At 42.4% G+C, this 16,530-nt stretch overlaps 1 protein-coding gene across 6 annotated transcripts in view; it reads right to left on the reverse strand.

The window, feature by feature from the left end:
- Positions 1 to 16,530, reverse strand: part of MLPH (melanophilin) — a 120,825-nt gene that overhangs the window by 89,366 nt on the left and 14,929 nt on the right. For 5 of the 6 annotated variants that reach the window (XM_073633635.1, XM_073633639.1, XM_073633637.1 and 2 more), the window contains exon 2: positions 9,688 to 9,838. In XM_073633635.1, the coding sequence (XP_073489736.1) occupies positions 9,688 to 9,797 (110 nt within the window). In that variant the 5' untranslated portion in view covers positions 9,798 to 9,838. Of the gene's footprint in view, positions 1 to 9,687; positions 9,839 to 16,085; positions 16,251 to 16,530 lie in introns of those variants that run through there. The other variant, XM_073633636.1, reaches the window with a different exon arrangement.

The raw sequence follows: 16,530 nt of genomic DNA on the forward strand, positions 1-16,530 counted from the left end.
CGTGGAGGTAAGTATGATATGTTTGTTATTTAAAAAAAAACAAAAAACAAGGGTTTACAACCCCTTTGAATGGCAAGTAGACAGCGCCTGCACCTCCTTGACATTAATTTCTCCAATGAGTATACACGTGTGGGATTCCTATATACAGTGCTGTGAAAAAGTATTTGCCCCCTTCCTGATTTTTTCTTTTTTTGCATATTTCTCACACTTAAATGATTCAGATCAAATAAATTTTAATATTACACAAAGAAACCAAGTCCCAGTTTTTAAATGATTACTTCAGGGAAAAAAGCTGTTCAAACCTGCCTGACCCTATGTGAAAAAGTAATTGCCCCCTCCCATGCTGAATCATGAATGAACTGTGATTAACCACAATTTTTTGGAAAGCGGAGTTAAATTTCACTTGCCACACCCAGGCCTGATTACTGCCAGACCTGTTGAATCAAGAAATTAGATAAATAGACGCTGTCTGACAAAGTGAACCACGCTTACAGATAACAAAAAGCCATACATCATGCCACAATCTAAAAAAAATCAAGAACAGATTAGAAACAAAGTAATGTACATGTGAACCACGAGGAGAGCCATTATCCACAAATGGAGATAACTTGGAACAGTGGTGAAACTTCCCAGGAGTGGCCGGCCTACAAAAATTACTCCAAGAGCATGACAACGACGCATCCAGGAGGTCATAAAAGAACCCAGAACAACATCTAAAGAACTGCAGGCCTCACTTGCCTCAGATAAGATCAGTGTTCATGATTCAACAATAAGAAAGAGACTGGGCAAAAATGGCATCCATGGGAGAGTTCAAAGTGCAAAGCAACTGCTGACCAAAAAGAACACAAAGGCTCATCTCACATTTACCAAAAAACATCTTAATTATCCCAAAGAATTTTAGGCAAATATTCTGTGGACTGATGAGACAAAAATGTAATTTTGTGTGCGTTCTGTTACATCTGGCATTAAACTAATACAGCATTTCATAACAAGAACATCAAACAAACAGTCAGACATTTTTTGGTACCATGATGGTCTGGGGCTGCTTTGCAGCTTCAGGACCTGGACGACTTAACATAATTGATGGAACCATGAATTCTACCAGAAAATCCTAAAGGAGAATGTCTGGCCATCAGTCCGTGACCTCAAGCTCAAGTGCAAGTGGTTTAAACAAAGCAAACTTTAGGTTATGGAGTGGCCTAGTCAAAGGCCGGACTTAAATCCACTTGAGATTCTTTATCATGTTTAGGCGTTCGCTGCAAATTCGAGCACCACAGAACGCCCCATAATGCGCTGCGAGATCCCAGTACATTACTGTATGATGATTGGCCAAAGCATGCACCTGACCTGCATGCTTTGGCCAATCCCAGCACCCTCTGCTAAGAGAGCCATAAGTGGCCAAAGGCAGGGTGCCTTTGGCCAATCATGACTCAGAGGGACTAAGTCCACGCCCCACACTATACAAGGCTGCCTACACGGCGGCCCTGTGTAGTGTTATTGTTGTGGACGGAGAGATAGCTTGATTTAGATTAAGCAGGCAGGTTATTCAGTTAGTGGCAGTGTATTTGATTATATATATATATATATATATATATATATATATATATATATATATATATATATATATATATACACACATATACAGTCAGGTCCATAAATATTGGGACATCGACACAATTATAATCTTTTTGGCTCTATACACCACCACAATGGATTTGAAATGAAACAAACAAGATGTGCTTTAACTGCAGACTTTCATCTTTAATTTGAGGGTATTTACATCCAAATCAGGTGAACGGTATAGGAATTACAACAGTTTGTATATGTGCCTCCCACTTTTTAAGGGACCAAAAGTAATGGGACAATTGGCTGCTCAGCTGTTCCATGGCCAGGTGTGTGTTATTCCCTCATTATCCCATTTACAAGGAGCAGATAAAAGGTCCAGAGTTCATTTCAAGTGTGCTATGTGCATTTGGAATCTGTTTCTGTCAACTCTCAATATGAGATCCAAAGAGCTGTCACTATCAGTGAAGCAAGCCATCATTAGGCTGAAAAAACAAAACAAACCCATCAGAGAGATAGCAAAAACATTAAGTGTGGCCAAATCAACTGTTTGGAACATCCTTAAAAAGAAAGAAAGCAACATCAAAAGACCCGGAAGACCACAGAAAACAACTGTGGTGGATGACCGAAGAATTCTTCCCCTGGTGAAGAAAGCACCCTTCACAACAACTTCAAGAACATTCTCCAGGAGGTAGGTGTATGTGTCTTAAAGTCAACAATCAAGAGAAGACTTCACCAGCTGACTCATGGTCCAGCAGGGCAGGGACATTACCTTTCCTTCACGGCGCACTGGGTAACTCTGCTGGCAGCTGGGAAGGATACAGGACCAGATTTGGTATTGTTGGAGCTTGTTCCGCCACCACGCCTCCAAAATGCTAGTGGTGATTCCGCCACAGCTCTCTCCTCCACCCCCTCCTCTTCTGCTTCTTCCTCTATGGCCTCTTCTGCAGATTTGTCCTCTGAACCAGCGGGGCTCCGTAAGCGCTCAAGGGCCTACCCAAGCAGAAAGGCAAAAAGATGCCATGCGGTGCTTGAGTTGGTCTGCTTAGGGGACAGGAGCCACACTGGGGCAGAGATTCTGTCAACTCTGCAGGGGCAGGCTCAGAGGTGGTTGACGCCACGCCAGCTTCAGCCAGGAATGGTTGTATGCGACAATGGCACCAACCTTCTCTCCACCCGACAGGGACACTTGACCCATGTGGCATTTGGCACACTTCTTGAATTTGGTGGTACATTGGTTTTTGAGCAGGTACCCAGGCTTACGGAATCTCCTGAGGCAGGCCAGAAAAGTCTGTGGTCATTTCCGCTGGTCATACAATGCCAGTGCTCGGCTGGCTGACATTCAAAGGGAATGCAACCTGCCCACCAACCACCTCATTTGTGACATGCCCACCAGGTGGAACTCAACGTTGGCAATGCTGAAGGGGCTGCACACGCAGCAGAGGGCGATCAATAAGAACCTGTGCGAGTATGGCACCAGGACAGGGTCAGGGAAGCTTGGCTTCTTGTCCCCACGCCACTGGCTACTGATCAAGGAAACATGCACTGTCCTGTCACCATTTGAGGAGGCCACAAGGATGGCGAGCAGCGAAAATGCATGCATCAGTGACACTGTCCCTCTAGTCTTCCTGTTGGACCACACACTTCATGGAATAATGGACAGGGCACTTGAGGCAGAACAGCGGGAGGAAGAGGAGGACTTCCTTACCTCTCAAGGCCCCCTTTATCTAGATAGCATTCCTGTGGACCCCCCAAACACACAGAAAGAAGAGGAGGAGTAGGAGGAGGAGAATTGTGTCAGCATGGACGTGGAGGATAACACTCAACAGCAGTCTTCAAGGAATAGTTTTCAGTCCCTAGAAACCCAAGGAGTTGTACGTGGCTAGGAGGAGGTTGTTATGAATCATGTGATCCTTAGTGACTGTTAGAAAGTTTCTTTAATCTAATATCTAATATACATCAATAAACAAATATTAACAAATGAATGAATGGATTAGATCTTTACAGAATAATTGAAATATATATATATGTTATGGAAAAATTGACATTGTATAGACTTTTATACTTGTGAAGGTATATTGTTATAAGCTTCATAAGCATTCCTATGAAGAACCAAATATGTGTTAGTAATTAGGAATCTTGCGTTGGTTTACTTCACCTTCCCCCATCACATGAGAAGAAAGGTTTCACATTTCTTAAGATGAAAAAGTTTATGTTTTAGTTAAGATTATAAGTTCTGTATACTACAATATTTCTTGATCAGGATATTAATAAGAACATTGGGTTTTCAATGAATATAATATACATACTGATTTATGTAGTATTTGCTTTAGATGGTATATTGTATACGTTTAATGTTCTACCCCTCCACTCTGAGCAGAGAGCCATGAGCTCTCTCCTCTCACCTCCAGTGTTTATTGGAGCACTGGGCTGTGAATGGTGCAGAGGCTGAGCCAGGTGTTGGCCCAGTGTTATGGACAGATAATGACCATATGGTCTGGATCTTTCGAGTGGTGTCAGCTGTCAGTTTTGGCTGAAAACATGTCACAGGAGTGCAGAATAAACTGCACTCCTCTGATCCATAGGAGAAGTATGGGAAAAAATGCTTTAGACATAATTCTCCTTTAATATTTACAATGCATATGTAGCCAGGTGCTTGGCGAAGAATGGAGAGTGAAAGAAGCAATGTCTGCAGCTCCTCCCTGTAGCTGCTTCCCTGCAATAATGAACTAGTTAACAGCTTTATCAGCAAGAGGAGGGAGCTGCTGAGCAGGAAGAGTTAGGTAGACTGAGTTAGGCAGCACCGCACTGTGGAAACTGTAGTCCAGGAGGTGAGAGACTCTACTGTAATCAAGAGCTTTTGAACTGCCATTTAGTAGCCTTACTGCTGCCTGCAGACTTGACAGAGACTAATCTTATGTGCACCAATGGTACAACTGGGCCCCAACACTAGCCGGCTGAAGAATTAGGACTAAAGACTGTCCCTTTACAGCTGTTACACAAAGACCTACTGCTTAAGCTTAGAGGTACCTCTCAGGGAACATTTCACCATATCCAGCCTTTGTCCTAAAGTGCATTTTATACTAGTTATAGTGTTATAATTCACATTGCAGTTAATGCTTTTATGCACTGTTTATTGTTACCTGCATGCCTGAGCTAAGCGGCAAATGAATTCCAGAATGCAAATGCTACATAAATCATCTGCCCTGGCTTACTCAAGGTGTCCGCAGCTAAAAATGACAGGGGGGTGTTTTTCAATGTGATTTCCCAGCAAAATAAAACATGGAGACATGGATAAATGGGTGAGTTTGCTTTGAATATTAAACATGAATTAAATAGCATTTTCAGATTTTAGTTATATTAAATTCTCATTTTCTTTGTTTAAAAATAACAAACCTGTTATACTTACCTCCTTTGTGCAGTGGTTTTGCACAGAGCAGCCCAGATCCTCCTCCTCTCGGGTCCCTTGCCAGCACTACTTGTCCCTCCCAAGCAGCTTGCTATGGGGGCACCCGAGCCGAGCCAATGCTCTGAGTGTCCATTCAGACAAGGACCACAGCTCGGCCCCTCCCCCTCTTTCTCCTTATTGGCTCACTGACTATGATTGACAGCAGTGGGGGCAAATGGCACCTGCTGCTGTCTCAGTCAATGAGGGAGACTCCCCAGATACCGAAGGCTCTTGTGCAACATCGCTGGTTAGAGAGGGGGCTCAGAAATGTATTTGAGGGGCTGAGGGGGGCTGCTGCACATAGAAGGTTTTTATCTTAATGCATAGAATGCATTAAGATAAAAAAAACGTTCTGCCTTTAGAACCACTTTAAGTTTCACTTTAAAGAACATTCAACCAATATAGAAAATGATTGTGGATGACAGGGGTGCAGTTCGTTCTGCACTTCGTTGACTCATTTTCAGCAGACTCTGCTGATGTCACAGAGCCGGTCCAGGTTCGGGCAAGTTCGTGACAATGGAGTCAGGATCCGCTCAAATGCCTGGACCGATACCCAGCTCAGGCTCTCAGCGAGCCACTGAGAGCCTGAGATGGCCGCTCCCTCCACAGCCCAGCTCTCCAGTGCGGGGGGTGGGGGGGCAGCGTAGACAGCGGTGACTGACAATCACCAGCTCTCTGCTCGGGGAGCCCTGAGAACCGAGCAATCGGCAGTGTTAGATCGTTCGGTTCTCAGTCTTAGAAGCACAGATGCAGCATGGGACTGATGCTGCATCCACCTAAGTATGATAAATAAATTTAAAAAAACCCATACTTCTCTTGGTGTTTGTTAACCCACGTGTGCAATTCACTGCCAGCCCCTCTATTATAGGCAGGCATAGCACAATTTGTAAGTCTTTTATAAAAACGAGCCTTGTAAATACCGATTTAGGGCGATCTTCAGGCCAGTCACATGACTCACGGCCGCTGTACAGCTCTGATGGATGGCTTCTACAGGAGGGACCGAGATCTCTCTCTGACGTCAGCTGGGGAGATCACATGGCCGCTCAGCTGCTCCCACAGTAGCACTGGAGACCATCCGCGAGTCACATGGCCTGCCTAAAGATAGCGCTAAAACTGTATTTACAAGCCTTGTTTTTATAAAATACTTATACAGTGTGCTATGCCTGCCTATAATAGAGGAGCTGGTAGTGAACATTTGTAAAAGTTTACTTGCACTAATAGCAGCGGGGATGGGGGTGGAGACACAGACACAGAGCTGACAGGCAGGGAGGAGGGGGTGATGGGGAGAGAAGAGAGCTGAGAGCAGGGCTGCAGATGATGAAGGGACGTATGCTGACCACGGTGGTCAGTGCTCAGCAGCCCTGATTATCGTGGTCAGCGCAGAGAGGGGAACAACCAGGTTTTTTTTACAGTTTAGAGGGGAGCAGCCTACACAGCACAAGCACTGTGCTGTTTAATCTGCTTTAAGGGACCAGGATCTGTAATTTTTTGGGGAGGTTAACAAACACTTTAATTAAAGCGGAGTTCCACCCACATTTGTGACTCCTTAGCATCCCTCACTAATCTGTGCTCTCTAAACGAATTGGTATTTTTTTTTTCTGCTTCACTTACTGTTTCTTTTCAGTATGCATTTTTTACTTCCTCCTCCCTGGCTGTGACCATTTCCGAATTGCAATGCCTCCTGGGAGATGTGTGTCATCAATCCCAGGAGGCAATAGGCATGGCTGGTTCCTGGAGGGGGAGGAGGCAAGGAGAGATTTGCATAGCTAAGGGGTGGCAACTTCCTCTAATGCTGCCGTTGCTATGGAAACCCAACCTGCAAGCTATTACACTGCTTGTGCTGCACTGAGCATGTGTGAGATCTGCAAGGAAGAGATTTGGGAAGAAATACACTCTGCCTTCAGATGCCCACACATGAGATGGCCACGGCCTGCTGGAAGTTTATAAAGTAAGAAAATAATGCCACAAGCATACAAAATGGACCTTAGTTTACAGCCCAACTTTACTAGAATACAATAAGCTTGTGTATTATAGGGGTATTTTTATCTAAAAAGTATAATTTCGGCCGACACACCGCTTTAAGGCAATTTTCACTTGAGATTCAAGTTTGGGAATATTACATTTGCCCTGAGAAGTGTAACATTTTGGAAACAGACATTTAACACAGGCGGCACAGTGGTGTAGTGGATAGCACTTTTGCCTAGCAGTAAGAAGGGTCGCTGGTTCATATCTCAACAACGACACTACCTGCCTGGAGTTTGCATGTTCTCCCTGTGCCTTTGTGGGTTTCCTCCGGGTACTCCGGTTTCCTCCTACACTCCAAAGACATGCTGGTAGGTTAATTGGATCCTGTTTAAATTGTCCCTAGTGTGTATGAATGAATGTGAGTTAGGGACCTTAGATTGTAAGCTCCTTGAGGGTAGGGACTGATGTGAATGTACAATGTATATGTAAAGCGCTGCATAAATTGATGGCACTATTTAAGTACCTGAAATAAATAAATTTATTTAACACATATTACAATCATTACAGGAATTATGTTGACTTTTTGACGAATGCTGAGACATTCTCATAGCAATTTTTATACATAGACCCCTCAGTATACCCACTGAGAGCTGATAAATTACTTTAGGTTCTTTAGGCAAGCCTCAATGTGCCTGACCTTTAACAATGTTGCAAGACCAGTTGTGCTGATGCAAAGTGCAAGTAATCCATCAGATCATATCCAAACAGTGAAACAATAGGCTACAATGTTGCCAAAAATACAAGACATACTTTAATTCACCTATCTGTGTTAGACTTGTAGAGGGCTAAGAAGTGCGGGCTAACAAGTTTTTCATTAACACTGAATTTGTTTTGTGTACTTTGCCGGTGAATTTAGCTGTTTGCTTAAAGTGCTTATAAAAATCAGAAGTTTTTTTTTATCTTAATGCATTCTATGCATTAATATAAAAAGTCTTCTGTGTGCAGCAGCCCCCCTCAGCCCCCCTAATACTTACCTGAGCCCCATCTCTGTCCAGTGATGTCAATGCCAATGGCTCCACTGCTGTGTCTCAGCCAATCAGGAGGGAGAGTCCCAGATGGCTGAAACATTGGTGGACATCACTGGACAGAGATGGGGCTCAAAGTCAGTAAGCCAATCAGGAGAGAGAGTGGCGGAGCCGAACTGCAGCTTCCTGTTTGAATGGACACAGGGAGCTGCGGCTCGGCTTGGGAGCCCCCATAGCAAGATGCTTGCTGTGGGGGCACTCAACAGGAGGGAGGGGCCAGGAGCACAGAAGAGGGACCCAAGAAGAGGAGGATCTGGGCTGCTCTGTGCAAATCCACTGCAACAGTGCAGGTAAGTATAACACGTTTGTTATTTTTATAGAAAAGAAAATGAGACTTTACAATCACATTAAGCCTAGTACACATGATCAGAAAATTGGAGGAAAAATATCGCTTTTGAAGCGATTGTACGATAATCTGATCGTTAGTACACAGCTTTCGAGAGACGATCACAACAGTTCATCCAAAATTATCTGAAGGGACAAACATGACAATTTTTCTCGTATGGCACCAGATTTTCATTTAATCAGTACAGTATTTGAAAAAAATTGGAAAAGCAAAACTACGCATGCTTGGAAACTAAAGAATACATTACAATGCAATACAACACAATACATCACTTCTGAAGTAAGTTTAGTAACCTCTTCATTTTCGATATGTGACTAGCATGCAAAAAAAAAAAAAAAACCAGACGATCATTCGTCCGATATTCTTATCTTGTGTGTGATGCTTTAGAGTTCTAGTCTAGATTACGGGCATTCAATTGTTTACATATTCTTAACAAGCAGTAAAAAAACTTTAGGCTTAATGTATACGCACGTTTTACAACCACTCCTGAACAATTTAATTTGCCAGATAGTAACCGACGTTTAAAAACGCCTGTTTTGCCACATTTACATGCCGTGTTTAGCCGCATTGCATTTAGAAGCGTTTTTTTTTTTCAAATTAAGAATGCCTGTAAACCGTGAAACGCGGTTAAACATGGGTTACCACGTTTACAAACGTTTACAAGCTGTTACAGGCGTTTGGCGTTTCAAATGCCTCTGAACATTTGTCCTGAATACATTTTTTTCCTTTAAAAAAAATGCTTCTAAACTCAACTGCCTAAAAACAACTATAAATGACCCTGTGTACATGTACTGATGAGATAACATAGAGGAGAGTTCAGGGGCAGCTAAAAAAAACACCCAATTGCTCCTAAACGTCCGTTTACCAGCAGCAGTGTACATGAGGCTTTAAAGGGTTAGTTCACCGTTAATTACTTTTGCCAAAAACGTCTCTATGCATTACAGCATCCTCAATACATTAATATGCACTGCTCCATTTAGTAAAAGAATGCTTACTTTTTAAACAGTTTATTCCATTGCCCTTTTCTTTAGGTTCTGCACATGGCAAGCCGTACTGAACGTTGAATGCTCAGTCTTGGGAAACTCACAAAAAAGCAGATTTCTTGCACTGCAAGGTCTGCTTTAACACTTAGTGGCCTACACTGGAACAGATAATTTCTATTAAGCATTCAGTATTGCGTACCTCTGATTCTACATTTCCTACAGATGGAATCTGGTATTGCTAAGGGCTAAAACCCATTTCCAGTTATCTGTATATTAATGGATTCATGGTCTACTCACTCAAGCCGCTCTTCCTCTTTCTTGCGTAGACTGATGTCTCTCTGGACAACCTCCCATACATGTTTGGCCTCCTCATCACTCAGTTTGGACAGGTCCAGTTTCCTACCCATGGCAATTCTCAATGTAACAGGCAAAGACAGAAACAGGAGACCTGTGATAAAACCAAGATGTACAAGTGTGACCAAACAGCTTTGTTTGCTATGGAAGGATAGAATGGTGAATGGTGTAAAGCATAGTTTAAAAAGAAAAAAAGAGCATTTATATCAACAAAAATTATTATTGCAAAATCCTGGAAAACGGCTGCCTTGCCATTCGCACAACTAAAGTACAAACTTTCCTGGGTTATGCTTAATGAACGTATGATAGCGATCTTACAAGATCAAATGCAGATGTTTGAGAAAGTCTGGGACCCATGGGTCAAATATTTTCTGGGAGATCCCAGCTCTATACCTGATTAGACTTGTTTCTGGACGGTGGGAGTTGGAGCATGGGGTAATTTTCTATTTTCCTACTTCCCTACTTTTCTTTCAACCTCTCCTCTTCCCCCCCACCCTTTCTTTTTTTTCTTTTCTCTTTTTTTTTTTTTCTTCTCTTGGTCTTTGCTGTAGTTTTATGAGGGTTGTCTGCTTATTCCCTATAAACCCTGAACAGTGACTACTTCTTCGGAATAAATTCTGGTCTCAGGGAGCCGAGGGAGGTGGTATGCTCAATATGCAGATATTCACCCCCTTTGTTAATACTTACAGTGGTCAATAAATGCATCCACAACATACAAAGAGTCACACATGAAAGGTTAATTTTTAAATTACAAAGAGTAGCGGCTCTATCTCTAACGCTATATAAAAGATGCAATGTATTATATTTAGGCCACATTGGAAATTCCAAAACAAGATTTAGGGATACCCCATTCAGACGAGGATAGTATACGTATCATAGACAGTAAAGATCTATACCTAAAAGAATGCACACTGTAGGTGTATCTACATGTTTGAAAATTGTTTGGATATCCCTAGATCTTGTATATATTTTCTACTGTACTTGTTCCTTGCAACCAAGTTTGTATTCTCTTTTGTGAAAACTTTAATAAAAATATTGAAAAGTAAAAAAAAAGAGCAAAAAAAAGTCGAAAAACATGACTTATATTATTTGCACAATACCCGCATGACTTCTTCTGGAGATGTGGCATGATAAAATTACTGTTAAAAGAAACTACAGGAAATACACAGAGACAGGGTAGACTGATAAAGTCTCGCTAAAAGGTTTTTTTGTTCTTAAAAATGCATATAATTGTCAGTTAGATGCTAAAGAGGGAAGGGTAAGGGCAATAATAGTTGCATCACACTAAAATAAAAAGGTTCAAAGGTTAACAAGATGTATACGCTTTTTTTCAAATATTTTCTGAGCCTGTTTAAGTACAGAGAGGTTTGGATTGTCTTCGTCCATAAAAAGCATGAGACAGTTGACCAGTCAGCTGATAGTCATACCACAAGGGGGTGATTTCTGAAGACAGCATGTGGCCCAGTTCATGTCATCTCTGTCAATAGTCTCATTGTCATCTGAAATGATGCATATTAAAAGCGTAAAGCCTTCCATGTACCATCCTTGTTACATACTCTTTGAAACTAAATTCATTAAAATGTGGTTATATTTTCCAACTTATTTTATTAATGCTCTGCCCAGGGGGGTTTGCTAAATGTGGAAAAACATTCCGAACTAAACTATATTTCAGACATTGTAGCAAAGGATGCAGACTTTAAATGATGTATTTCAGGGGTCAGCAACCTGTAGATTGCGACCTAGCAGTAGATCGTGGACCGGTAACTGGTAGATCGCAGTCTGGGCTTGCTGGCCCACCATCCCAGAGCATTGAATAGACTGCAATGCAGAGGGAATACTTGTAAAGTTGGAGCTATAGTAGGGAGCAAGAGCCAATGATTCTTCTGTAGTGCTGGCTCCTGTCCCATGCAGAGTGACACCAACTGCACTCCACCTCTTATCCTGGCTAGCGGTCTCCAGAGTGGTGCCTGCAGCTGGAACAAAGAGATCTTCGGGTCAGTGTGAAGCCATACACTGGGCATAATAGTATAGGGCTGTTTTCACACTGATACACTGCGGTTTACCCACACCGCTGGGGCAGAGCAGTGTACCTGCAGCTATCCTGCGGGTTTGCTGCACTTAGCTATAGACTTCTATTATATCCTGCTTTTTTAACACCCCCCAACTTTACATGTGAACAAGCCCCAAGGGTGCTGCCGCTGAATGCAACTAAGGGCTCATTCACAAGTGTAGCAACACTGCTGCTCCTATGAAAATCGATCTAAGTTTGTGTTGACAGGTGGTGAGGAGGCGATATTTGCCTCCTCACCACCTGATTTAAACCCATGATTGCCATGCAATGAACGCGATTGAGACATGTTAGTATGCCAATTAGAGGTTTAAATCAGGTGTGAGGAGGCAAACACTGTGCCCAGTGATCTTTGACTTCTCAGGTAGGTCTCCACCTCTGTAAGGTTTCCTACCCCTGATGTATCTACTATATATATATATATATATATATATATATATATATATATATATATATATATATATATATATATGTATGAAAAAACAACACGTTACCCCGAAAATTTCTTTCTACCCTTCACTGCATGCCACTTCCTTTCTTACAGTTGTATTGCAATCAGTAGTAGCAAGCAGTGATGACAATAAAGCAGGAGTACTCCCGTATGGCCCATAAGGAAATGTGAGCGAAGCAATCCACTGTTTAAATAACAATATGTAAAACGATCCTGCCAGTTGACATTGCTCAAATTATAATCACAAACTTAAAGTGGTGCCATTTTATACATCACTGCAAATTTACCATCAGCTAGTAAAATCTGCATATCCTATGCAGATCTCAATCTTGACCAGTGCATGGGTTAGATCCAATTTAGGCTGTAGGTCAGCAAATGGAGCTTTAGTCAGACTACAGGGTGCTAATGCACCATACATACTCCTTTATGTACAAATGATTCATAGGGGTTGATTCATTAAAGGCAAAGAGGCTGTTTGCTTTGCAAGGAATTTGCACTTTGCTGATTTTTTCTTTCATTTATTGAACATGGTGAAAATTCACTATGGAAAGAATATCCAATCCTACGCCAGGTAAATAAAAAAAACAGTAATTTTGCTTGCACATGATGGATGATGGATGTCATCAGAGCTTTACCTAATTTACAAGTCTTATCCTTGTAGGAGAGCAGGCTGAGTTCCCAGCACAGCCAGAAAACTTACAACGCTGTGCTCTCATGCCTAGTGTAGTTGGTTTTTAATAGGGAAGCAGAGGGACCTGCAGGAACTCCAGGTATTTCACACAAAGGAAGCAATACAAAGAGAACAGGATACTTTTTTATACAAGTACATGGTACAACAGGCACATATCAGGAATATGAAATGCTGGGTTGACGTATTCTTTAATCATATTGGTTTTATTGTTTCACTGGTTTTGAAAAGGGTCATGGGCAGGAATATTTACTAAGTTTTCATCTAATAGAAACAAACAGGATATGAAGCTACGTATCAGATTGCCAGAAAATAGGATCTGAAACATTAAAAAAGTGTGCTATACTGCATTTGCCACTGATTTTGCACCTGGACAAACTAGGCCCTGTTTAACCACTTGCTTACTGAGCACTGAAACCCCCCTCCTATCCAGACCAATTTTCAGCTTTCAGCGTTGATGCACTTTGAATGACAATTACGCGGTCATACAACACTGTACCCAGTTTACATTTTTATATATTTTTTTCCCACAAATAGAGCTTCCTTTTGGTGGTATTTGATCACCTCTGCGGTTTTTATTTTCTGTTAAAAAAATGTAAAAAGACAGAATTTTAAAAATATATATATTTTTTAAAATATTTTGTTATAAAATTTAAAAAAAGGTAATTTTTCTCCTTCATTGATGTACGCTGATGAGGCAGCACTGATGGGCACAGATAGGTGGCAGTGATGGGCACTGATGGGTGGCAGTGATGGGCACTGATGGGTGGCAATAATGGGCACTGATCGCTTATACTGATAGGCAGCACTGCTAGGTGGCACTGATAGGCATTGATAGGTGGCACTCGTGGGCATTAATAGGTGGCACTGGTAGGCACTGTCAGGTGGTACTGGTGGCACATATGAGGCAGAATTGCCTCTTCCTCTTCAGGACCGATGTCCCTTGCAGATAAGCCGGTGATCGGCTTTTTTTTCTCCTCGCGCTGTCAGCGTGAGGAGAAAAAAAAACTGATCACAGAGCTTTTGTTTTGATTATGTGATCAGCTGTCATTGGCTGACAGCTGATCATATGGTAAGCGGCCGGGACCTGCCCCTTACTCGGATCAGTGATCACCCGAGTCTCAGTGACTCGTGATCGCAGCGCGCTCGCGCGCGCACGGGGGAGCCCGTCATATGACGGCCACCTGGGAATTCAGGTCCGTGCTGTGGCCGTCATTCGGCTATAGCGCGGATGTCAAGCGGTTAATACACAGTCAAGTAAGGACTCATCACAAATATGTCTGCAACTCTGTTTGGGTCCTGACCCAACATTTAAAAAATATTGATATAGAGAATTTGAACAACCTTGTTCTAAGAAGTTTAGCCCTGTTTCACACTTGTGCGGTGTGAATTGAAGCTCAGGTTTCACTGGGGAGATAACAATCTCCTGTTCAACGGATTCATTGCGTTTTTGCTCAGGATTAGAGAGCAGGGAGAGGGGGAGGGAGAGGGGGAGAGGGGGAGGTGTAGTGAGGAGAAAGAGAAAATCCTTGTTCAGAACGCAATGCATCTGCGAATCAGATGCGTTCCCATAGGAGATAATAGGCTTGTAGTTCGCACCGCAATGCCCAAAAAACGCACACGTTTTTTGTGCAATGCGCAGTGCGAATGCAACGCACATATGTGAACCAGATGCATTCATATGAATGTATTTTAAAATGTCCTGCGAATTAGATGCGGTGTAAGCCGCATCTAATTCGCATAGGTGTGAACCCGGGCTTACAGTGGTGCAATAGCGGTGCATGATAACATGTAATTTCATTAAAAGATTTCACTAACTTAAGTGTCCTCTATGTTTCTTCTGTTGAAAAGTAACCAAGGAAGCAGCATCATACCAGCAGCACCAAGTCCACTTTAAGCCCGGGTTCACACCATAATTCGCTGCGGACCGCACAGGAGTGCTGTGCGTCCCTGTTCACCGTTTCAGGGACGAATCAGGGCCGATTCTATGCCTGAATTCGGCCCTGAAACGCAGCCAAAGACGCACAGCGTTTTTGTGCAGTGCGCACCGCAGCCGCCCCAGAGATATGTGAACCGGCTCCATAGGGAGCCAGTCACATTCTCCTGCTATGCGAATTAGATGTGCGGAAACGCACATCTAATTCGCATAGGTGTGAACCCGGGCTTAAACAAATTGTGAAAAACAAAAAAAAAGTATCCCAGCAGGTCCTAAAATAAAAAAGGTGGCTTTTGCTGCAAAACTTGCCTTCATTTCAGCACTTTCCCCCACAGACTTACAATGCTGCAATCCAGCACTGGTCCTTTTCTGGGTTAAATGATGCAAAACATCATTCAGTCCACTTTCCATGAGCTCAAGGTGTGGAGAAAAATCTCCCTGGAGGTGCATCATTAAGACACCCTGTGATCACCAGGCCTTTATGTAGCTCACCACCAGAGGAAGAAGAGGAGAAATTAGACCTGTGTTGTCATGTGACCCCTGAACAAAATGGGAGGGGAGGCAAAAACCTAGACTTTGGCTTTCAAAACAAACCCCAAAAACAATCAAAACCTATCAAGGAAACAATTGTGCTAAACTGAACCTTTTTCAGGGCATTTTTGCCACATACATCAAGCTTCCATTGTGCATCAGGATGGAACTGCGTCCTCCTATCACATGATTCTGTGTGCTGTAACTTTCATCTCAGTGTTTGAGAGATATACAAAAGAGTGTGCATTGGGACATTGAGATTTACTGACCTGTACCTGCTGATTGAGGGCACCAAATTACTGTCAAAACCAGAGGCACCCTGCATTACTTGCAGTCCTAACCCTTGTAAATGTATGAGAGTCTCCACTGTGGAAGCACATGCATTCTAATTGATAGATAAGGGGCAGGTGGGCTGGAGGTAGGCCAATCCTCCTTAAAGGCACAGGGGCACATTGGACACCCAGCACATAGCACACAGAACCAAATTACTGTACAGACAAGGTCATTACAAGCACTAGGTGGATATAGCTAGCCAAGCAGAGAACACCTTGGCAGGTAGGTGGTACACGCATCCCCAATATGCATTTTGGTATATTATTTTCAGTTCTGGCTCAATGTTAAAACTTAGTATGCTGCAGTCTCATCAAATAGCTTCTTAGTTACGTACCTGTTATGCACCCGCTCCACTTTTTCTCCAGGGAACACAGTGTTTACTCATTCATCTCTCCTGTTTGCTTTATCAGATAACGAAATAATGGCTATTTGCCCAGTAAGATATTTCTGTGGCACTTGATAAAGGAGGGGGTAGCTCCTGAACACATCCTTTTCCCACTCAACACATCATTACTAGTATTCTTACAGTCAAGAAACCTAATGACCATCAATAAAAATAGGTATAATTGTTAACTAGAATGTAGTATTAAATAGAAATCCTGTTGACAATAGCAGATAACATTTAATAGATAACATACTAGTATTAACACAGCTGAATTTTTGTCTCCGTACGAGATTTATTTCTTCTCTATGCTACTGTGAATTTCCATTAGATTATCATTAGAGGTATTGAACTTGTTTTGATTTTAAGCCCTAAGTCCCCAAAGAAAAAAAAAAAT

This window comes from Aquarana catesbeiana, linkage group LG06 (assembly GCF_042186555.1).
Source record: "Aquarana catesbeiana isolate 2022-GZ linkage group LG06, ASM4218655v1, whole genome shotgun sequence".
Taxonomy (NCBI): domain Eukaryota; kingdom Metazoa; phylum Chordata; class Amphibia; order Anura; family Ranidae; genus Aquarana; species Aquarana catesbeiana.